Here is a 9,248-nt window from a genome sequence, read left to right as displayed (position 1 = left end):
CTCTAGCCCAGGCAACACAGTGAGACTCTGTCTCAAAAAAAAAAAAAAAAGGGTGGTTAAAGGAAGAGAGGCTCCTGAAACCAAACAGAGTATTTATTTTTAATATCTACAGGTTTATTTTAACAAAAAGCTATCTTGCAAATTCCACCCCAAGTGGATAAGGCCTGTCCCAGGCACAATTTTAACTAGACTGAGATTCCACCACCAAGTCAAAAGCCATGTTGTTGAAGCAGCACAACCACTCCTAATTCCTGGAGGGAAGAGTCCTAACCAACAGAAGTAAGATATAAGAACAATAAAACTGGGTAATCCCACCAAACAAATAAAGACTGTATTTGTTTAGAGAGGTGTTTCACCAAAGCAGAATCTGGGACCCCAATTTGGCCTTCTAAACAGAAACATGTATAAAAGACTTTAGTCATTTGATTCCAAGGATTTCTGGTGGAGAAAGCAATTTACCTTTTTCCCAATTAACATGACCCGGCAACCATTTTGTATTCCAAGTGCTGACAATGGTGTCTCCATTTCCTTCAGAGATTTTCCTGAAAATAGAGGAAAAGTATGTCAAGTTGTAACAGTATAAATACTGAAGATAGATTTCAGCAAGGGTACAGGTAATAGACAAGTGTGTTCACTAATAAGTAAAAGATAAATTGGTATAACCTTTTTAAAGGGTGTCTAAACCCAGAAATTTCACTTCTAGATATTTATCCTAAACAAATAACTGCACAGTAACTATTATATAATAATATTCAGTGCAACCTTATTCATAATTGTGAGAAACTGGAAAAAGCCAAGTATTTAGGAATAGGGGACTGATTATATATCCATACAATAGAAGACTCTGTAGGCATTAAAGCTAACTTTTTCAGGAAATTTCACTACCACAGTGAATGCTCATCACCCCGTGTTATTACAAGGGGTTTCACCCAGGGGAACATTTTCTTCTTTGTGTTTTCCTCTATTTTGAAACATGAATTTCTACTGTCTATATAATTAAGAAATAAAATGTTTTACAAAAGAAAAGACAAGAAGTTACACCATGAAATATAAATAAAAATGCTTCCTATTACTAAATTCTTTATAATGGCTGACACCCAATGAGATAAATATGCCCCCATCAGATATCAGAATAATGAGCTCCCATGGGCGTGTGAAGACAGAAGATGGGGGTGAGTCCTGACAGAAATCAGCATGATCTGCTGGGCCTGCCATATCCAGGGCCCAGGTAAGTTTGTTCAAAACTTCTGGGGCCGGGCATGGTGGCTCATGCCTGTAATTCCAGCACTTTGGGAGGCTGAGGTGGGAGGACTGTTTGAGGCCAGGAATTCAAAACCAGCATGGGCCACATAATGAGACCCCATCTCTATTTAAAAAAAAAAAAATAGAAAACAAAAATTAAATAAATGTCTCTTTAAAAAAAATAAATAAACCTTTGAGTCAACACAGTGCCAAGCACTGGAAACATAGCAGTATCTCTGCTCTCATAGTTTGTTATCTTAATAGATTAAATCAGATGTTAAGCAACTAAGAAATTATTTAATAGATAAAATGGTTTCAATGCAAGGTATGCAGAGGTAGTGAGGGTACCATGTGAATATATAACGGGGAGAAGATCTAATCTAGCCAAGGAAGACTGCCCATACACTTCATCAAAAATGGTGAGATTTCTCCCATCATCCTGTGACTTCAAATCCGATACTTGTCTAGATGTTTGAAAGTGTCCAACATACAGCAGGTCCTCAATCAATACGTGTTGAAGAAATGAATGAATAATCAAATAAGTAAAAATTGTCCCAGTTTGAAATTTGAAAGACTTACCATTTGGAAAGGCTAAGTAGTTTCAAATCTTTCCTTTAGCCATAAGGGCTCAAAGCTGGAAGAGAAATGCCTACCTTTAAATATGAGTTTCTGAAAAGGCAGTGGAACCCCTGTGGCCTCTTCAACAACCTGGGCCAGGTCTTGGACAATTGGTTCACTGCTACCCTGCTGGGGGGTAACATGAAGGTCGTGCTTCTCATTGCCTGGGGAGAAAGAAAAACATTTGATGGAAATGACTCTTTCACATAAAACAACATAGGCTGATTCCTCATTAAACTTATTTACCAGTACCAGCCTTTAAGGCCCAACTTATATGCCACCTACTCCAAAGAGCCTACCCCCATCTGCCCTGGTTTCCTCTGGTGACCTGCTCAAGGATTTGTTTCCTCTATTATAATAATTAACAATATGAATGATATCAGCTAACATTTTAAGCACTTGTCATGCACAAGGGGCTGTACTAGGTTCATTTCACGCATTATCTTATTCAATCCTGAGAACAACCCCATGAAGTAGGTACCTATTATTCCCTATTTCACAGATGAGCAAACTGTTAAGTCAAGTCCTGCCTATTAAGACCCAACTAGTAGAGTCAGAACTTGACCTCAGATCAGCTGATTTAAAAGTCCACGCTTTTCATCACAAGTCATCTGCCTCCTGTAGCCTGACTGCTCTGTACCCTGTATTATACTGGTCTTGTCTAGCTTGCTATAAGGCAAAGGACTGTTTTCCTCCAAGTCTCTCCCTCTGGGCACACTTAGAGTACATCCATAGTTGGTGCTCAGTAAATAAACAAATTAATACTGTCAGCAGAGAATTTTTTTTGAAGCAGAGATGCCAATTCTCTTCCAGGGATGTGGACAGTAAGGAGGTAGCCTGTGCCCAGTGCATTACACCAAGCTTTGAGCTCCCCCAACAGCCCCATGAGGTCAGTGGGGGCAGGGGTTACCAACTCCACAGATAAGATACCAGATGCCCAGAAAGGAGATACTCATCCTAAGGTCGCTCAAAACTGCAGGATCTAGAATCCTGATCTCCGGATTCCGAGGCCCTTCTGGTCTCCCCTACTTGGTTCTGAGAAAACCTCATAGATTCAGCTCTCCCGTGTACTGACGCTGTTTGTTTCTGTGTCAACTCCAACAACAGGTAGACCCAAAGGGTGCCCAGAGTGTAATTCTTGGACGCACAGCCCACCCAAACAGCAGACATGAAGCGTTCGACACCGAGAAAGCACTCAATAAATAAGCAACATCCTTCCAAGTACGAAGTTCAGACTCATCACAACATGGTCAAATATAAGCCTGACAAAAAGACCCACAATAGCTGCGCGGGCACACAAGCACAAACGACTCGGCTCACGACGTGAAGCACAGACACGCTCGAACACCCAGGATCAAACGAATGTCCAGAGACAAAATACAGCGGCCACATGGAAAGGTGTGCTGACACAAGCCCGGGACAAAGCTGGCCCCACGGACACAGCCAAGAACCCACACCTCCGGAAGCCAGGACAAACACAAGGACACACGCTTCCGGAGGACACGTGGGCAAACCCACAAACCCTGTCGGATCTTCGGACCCGGCAGAGGGCCCACCCGACCGCCTGGCACTCACTGTGGGTGACTGTCAGGGTGAGCCCGGCTGCCGCCATTTCCTCCCCGGTCTCCTCCTCGCTCCGAGTCATCTCCTCGCTCCGGGCCACCTTCTCGCTCTGGGCCACCTCCTCGCTCCGAACCACCTCCTCGCTCCAGGCCGAGCGGGGCCGGACTTTCTTCTTCACCCGCGGCCTGCGAGCGCCGGTGGCGGCGCCCCTGGTGGGTCGGTCATGCCCGCTGGCTGCACTACGAACGGATGGACGCTGAGAGGCAGGCGGGCCGCGGTCGGCCGGGGGCTCCGACTGGCGCGGCTCCCGGCCTAGCCGAGGGGCGCGCTGCTGGGGGCCCTGCCTCTCCCGGTCGCCTCGCGGTCTCCGCGCGCCGCCACGCTCCGCCAGGCCCGCGCTTGTTGACCACCCAGCGATGGTAGAGAGCACGGCGTCTTCCTGGCCCCGCTCCGACTTCCCGGCCACGCCTCTCGGAGCCGACGCTACGCTTGCCCCGCCCCATACCGCTAAAGCCGCCTCCAGGCCCCACCCACTCAACCGAGGCCCCGCCTCGCTCACCTGGAGCCCTGCCCACTCCGTCCACCGGGGCCCCGCCCCCTGACGTTTCCCTCCGGGTCTCCCCAGTCCTCTAGCACACTTTCCCCGGAAGGCCGTGCTGAAAAGGATCGGGAAACACCAGCAGGCACATTGCGCCTGCGCACGGGAGGGCCGGAAATTGAGGTAGAAGTGACTCTACTTCCGTTTCTGGTTTTGCTCCAGTGTTTGGGTTTCTTCGCGGCCGCCCAAGATGAACCGATTCTTCGGGAAAGCGAAACCCAAGGCTCCGCCGCCCAGCCTGACTGACTGCATTGGCACGGTGGGCACTTGACCATGCATAACTTGACCATGGGTGCCTCTGAGACCCCCGACCCCGCCTACCCCCAGCCCCTTTCTTCCACCCCTCCACAGCATTCCTGGTCCCGGGCCCATCACACTTCGTCCCTCCATCCCACCTTCGTCCCTTCATCCCTGTTACCCAAGCCATTACTGACGCCACAAACAAGGGACCGCATAACCTCATCACTACCTCGCCCTACCTGCACCCAACCTGTTCTGATGCCCATTGCCCGTCCACTCTCTCTCACTTTGATCCCCTCACCCCAACTAGCCCTAGGTCCATACACCCTTCCCACCTCGTCCAGCCTGACCCCTTACCCCTCTTCCTTCCTCCTTCTTCCCCCACATCAGGACTCTCAGCTTGGTATCCTAGATCAACATATCTGTACTTCAATCTTGGATCTCAGTAACACAAAATTCAGAACACTGGCCTCTCAGATTAAGCCACCACCCCAATCTAGGGAATGGCATTAGTTCTACAGTCTTAGCCAGTGTCCACTAGGCACTGGCCCATTTAACATGCCTCCTGATTGAGCTCTCAGCCTGGTTAGTCTCTGATTCCAGAGAAATTCCAACTCAGCCCAGTGATTCTGAAACTATTTTTCTGTTCCAACATACTTGAGGGGCCTGGTATATCAGAATCTGGGGGTTGAAGTATAGTTTATAAAAGCCCCCCAGTATTCCTGACTGAGGATCTCAACTGTTTTCCACCCTTCACCATATGTGTTTCTTTATTTTTTTCTTTTCTTCTTCCACATTCCTTCCTCTCTTCCTGCTCCTTCTGGTATAAGTGTATTGCAGTAACTACCACTGCATTTAATATCTTCCCCTAAGGTGGACAGCCGGGCAGAATCCATTGACAAGAAGATTTCTCGATTGGATGCTGAACTAGTAAAGTATAAGGATCAGATCAAGAAAATGAGAGAGGGTCCTGCAAAGGTAAGGGAGGCAGCAGCTGCTGCAGAAGGTGCTGTGACACCTAATTTTTTTTTTAAATGTTGAACACTGATTTGGAGCAAGTGACAGTCTTATTTGAGCACCTGTAGAAATAGAGCCTGGTGTAGGGGCTGTTGAAAGATACAGAAGAGATGCTCACAGTTTGGTAAGGAGAAAATATAGTGAGGATGTATCCTTCAGCGGGAGGAGGGAGTTGAGTTTGCTACCAGATAAATGAGGGAGGCAGGGTTTTGGTCTGGTGGAGAGAAGATGCTGACCACTTGTCCAGAAGCACGTACATGGGAATTAGCATATTCGACTGAGAAGGTGGCAATCTGGAGAGGTGGGCTCGCTGTGCTCAGGATCAGTGAGTTGCCAGGCTGGTCATATTAGGTCCGTATCACAGACTGGTTAAGGAGTGGCCTGCTGGGAGAAATTACTGAACTAGGCATCTGGGACCAGTGTTTGAATACTAACACTATCACTGTCTATTAGTTGTGACCTTGATAAAGTCACCTAACTTATTTTCTGCTTCTGTTAGGTAGGAACATAGAGTACTATGTTTAAGCGCATGGACTGTGGATATAGAACTATCATGTTTCTTCCAGGTCCACAACTTATTAATCATGTGAGACAGAGCATCATTTGACCTCAATTTTCCTGTCCATAAAATGGGGATAATACCTAATTTACAGTGTGAGAATTAAACAAGATCAAGTACATAGTAACACTCAGTAAATGTTAGTTATTATCATCTGTAAAGTAATACCTGCTTTTCCTTTCTCATTGGAGGAGGCAGATAAAATGATAAATGGAACATTATCCAAAAGGGAAGGCTTTTCCCAGCCATCTTAGTTGATGGTGTGGAATGAAGCCCAAACATGGTGGTGGTTATGAGAGAGTGACAAGAAAAGAACTCAGTTTGAAAGTGAGTTCTGAAAATCAGATAACAGGATAACTGTGCATGAAGAGACAAGAAAGAGGAATGATAAGGTTGATGTAAAGGTTTTCAACCTAGAGAAGTGAAAGATTGGTGGGGCCATTGTTAGTTATTTCCAAGGTAAGATAAGGTTGAGGAGTTTGGACATGTTAAATTTGGGTTGATAGAATATCCAAGTGGGGAACTGCCCTAAGACAACTGGATATACAAAATCAGCACTGTTGGGACTAGGGGTGAAGATAATACGCATTGGAGAAGGGGAAAGTAGTTCAGGACACTGAGATGTGGATGCAGACAGATAGGAGCTAAGGCTTAAAGACTGAACCATAGAGATATCTGTGCTTGGGATGGAACGAACAGAATCCAGGAACCACTGTGTTTACTGTTTGAAGAAGAGAGTAAGTAGTAGGTATGTGTGTTTGAGGATATGAGAGATTTCTTTTACCATATGCATGTTTTCTACTTTCTTTTTATTAAATCTGTTTTTCTCCCCAGAATATGGTCAAGCAGAAAGCCCTGCGGGTTTTAAAGCAAAAGCGGATGTAAGTTTTACGCATAAGCTCTTTCCCTCTAGCAGGTTTGACCAAAATGGAAATGGTCTTTCATTCCTTCAGGTTTTTATACCACTTTCTAAACATTCTTGATTTAATTACAAATTTTCATTGACATATAATTAAATATAGTTAGCTAGGTCCCCCCCACATGTTCAGCAACATCTATTGTAATCTAAATAGAACTTTTTGCCACGATGATGTTTTGTATCTATGTGTCCAGTACAATAGGCAGTAGCCACATGTGGCTAATTGAGCACTGGAAATGTGTTTAGTGTAACTAAGGAACTGAAGTTTAAATTTCATTTAATTTTAATAATTTAAGTAGCTATATGAGGCTAATGACTGCTCTTTTGGACTGGCCAGGTCTGTATGGTTCGGTTTGACCATTATTTAGTTAGGGTGTGCTTTTTTGTTTGCTTGTAAAATTAGGAATCCTGAATATTTGTTCACTCTCACCAGAATAAATTTAAGGGTCCTTAATTTTTTTTTAGGTGACTGTGTCCCAATTTTGAGCAGAAGCCAAATAGTATCTTTGGTGCTTCCCGTGTAGATTGTTCTGTTGATGAGATACTCTGCAGGGTTGTAGATGTCAGGCATAATCATCCTGAACAAGAACGATTATTGATATCTCTCTTCCTTTTTTTTTTTCCTAAGAGACAAAGTCTTCCTCTGTCACAGAGGGTGGAGTGCAGTGATACAGTCATAGCTCACTATAACACTCCTGGGTTCAATCCTCCCATTTCAGCTTCCTGAGTAGCTAGGCCTATAGTCATGTGCCACCACGCCCAGCTAATTTTTTTTCTTTTTTTTGAGACACAGTCTTGCTCTGTTGCCCTGGCTGGAGTACAGTGGCATCATCATAGCTCCTTCGATCCTCCTGCCTCAGCCTCCCCTCCCGAGTAACTGGGACTACAGGCACATGCCACCATGCCCAGCTAATTTTTCTATTTTTTGTAGAGACAGGGGTCTCACTCTGGCCTAGGCTGGTCTCAAACTCCTGACCTCAAGTGATCCTCCCACCCCAGCCACCCAGAGTGCTAGGATTACAGGTGTGAGCCACCACACCCAGCCCCAGATAATTTTTTTATTTTTTTGTAGAGATGGGATCTCACTATGTTGCACAGGCTTGTCTTGAACTCTCAGCCTCAAGTGATCTTTCCACTTCCCAAAGTGCTGGGGTTACAGGCATGAACTACCACTCCTGCCTCTCTTCCTAATTTAAAATGACTTTTTATAAGATATCAGATACCATCTTCTTCCTTTTAGATTAGATCGAGTTGGAAAAAGAAGTTATAATGCCTAGACTCATGAGAGTATAGTGAAATGATTACCTCTTAATTGGTAGCATTGCAATTTTTAAGTAACTCATTGTTATGAAAACAATATGGGTTCATTGTAGAAACTTGGAAAATACATAAACATGAACAGAAGAAAAGAAAATTTACCTGGATTCCCAGTACTAGAAATCACCACCTTTTGAATGCTTATTTCTTCCATTTCTTTTCTCTGTTTATGTATATATGGCATGTGTGCATATAATTTTCAGAAGAAACTGAAGTTATAGTGGGTGTATAGACTATCCTTTTCTACTTAATGTTATATCATGAGCATTTCCTTGTTCTTTAAAATATTCTTTGGGGTCGGGCATGGTGGCCCATGTCTGTAATCCTAGCACTTTGGGAGGCCAAGGCGGGAGGATTGCTTGAGGCCAGAAGTTCAAGACCAGCCCGAGCAACATAGCGAGATCCCATCTCTACAAAAAAATAAAAAAATTATCTGGGCATGGTGGCATGCATCTATAGTCCCAGCTACTTGGGAGGCTGAGGCAGGAGGATCTCTTGAACCCAGGAGTTTGAGGTTGCAGTGAGCTATGATAATGCCACTGCACTCCAGCCTGGGTGATAGAACAAGACCCTGTCTCAAAAACAAAACAAAATATTCTTTGGAAACTATACTTTTTAATGGAATCATCATAATCTACCATTTGCTTATACCATGAATTGACCATTTTTCTTCTGGTTGGATGGATATTCAAGTGTTCCAAATATTGTATATATAAAGACCATAGTGACATAAGTCTTTGAGGTAGTTTTATAATTTGATTAAAACTTTATTTTAAAAAACATATTTTGAACACCAGACACTATATTAGGTCAGATGGATTACCTAATTATGAGTACAAGATTAATAAAATGTAATACCTGTCCTCAAGGGGTTAAGTCTACTGGAAAAACATTTAGTTATACATATGAAGAGCCTTAATAACAGTCTTACCCTTTGCCCCAAGAATTCTACTTCTGGGAATTTATCATAGTAAATAATTATAAAGACATATATTAAGATATGTAGTAATAGGCCGGGCGCGGTGGCGCACGCCTGTAATCCTAGCACTCTGGGAGGCCGAGGCAGGCGGATTGTTTGAGCTCAGGAGTTCGAAATCACCCTGAGCAAGAGCGAGACCCCGTCTCTACTAAAAATAGAAAGAAATTAATCAGACAACTAAAAATATATAGAAAAA

The 9,248-nt window shown here is 44.2% G+C and overlaps 2 protein-coding genes across 3 annotated transcripts in view; one reads left to right on the top strand and one right to left on the bottom strand.

The window, feature by feature from the left end:
* Positions 1 to 4,112, bottom strand: part of BAG1 (BCL2-associated athanogene) — a 9,935-nt gene extending 5,823 nt beyond the window's left edge. Inside the window, exons 1-4 of the mRNA XM_012655974.1 lie at positions 4,060 to 4,112; positions 3,436 to 3,911; positions 1,896 to 2,024; positions 460 to 542 (exon numbers count right to left, since the gene is read on the bottom strand). Of these exons, the coding sequence (XP_012511428.1) occupies positions 460 to 542; positions 1,896 to 2,024; positions 3,436 to 3,911; positions 4,060 to 4,112 (741 nt within the window). The remainder of the gene's footprint in view (positions 1 to 459; positions 543 to 1,895; positions 2,025 to 3,435; positions 3,912 to 4,059) is intronic.
* Positions 4,013 to 9,248, top strand: part of CHMP5 (charged multivesicular body protein 5) — a 19,938-nt gene continuing 14,702 nt past the window's right edge. For both annotated transcript variants that reach the window (XM_012656521.1, XM_012656514.1), the window contains exons 1-3: positions 4,013 to 4,280; positions 5,135 to 5,239; positions 6,672 to 6,718. In XM_012656521.1, coding sequence (XP_012511975.1) covers positions 4,212 to 4,280; positions 5,135 to 5,239; positions 6,672 to 6,718 — 221 coding nt within the window. In that variant the 5' untranslated portion in view covers positions 4,013 to 4,211. The remainder of the gene's footprint in view (positions 4,281 to 5,134; positions 5,240 to 6,671; positions 6,719 to 9,248) is intronic.

Source organism: Propithecus coquereli, unplaced genomic scaffold (assembly GCF_000956105.1).
Source record: "Propithecus coquereli isolate 6110/MARCELLA unplaced genomic scaffold, Pcoq_1.0 Scaffold114, whole genome shotgun sequence".
NCBI classification, from domain to species: domain Eukaryota; kingdom Metazoa; phylum Chordata; class Mammalia; order Primates; family Indriidae; genus Propithecus; species Propithecus coquereli.
This window is presented reverse-complemented; position numbering and strand designations above follow the sequence as displayed.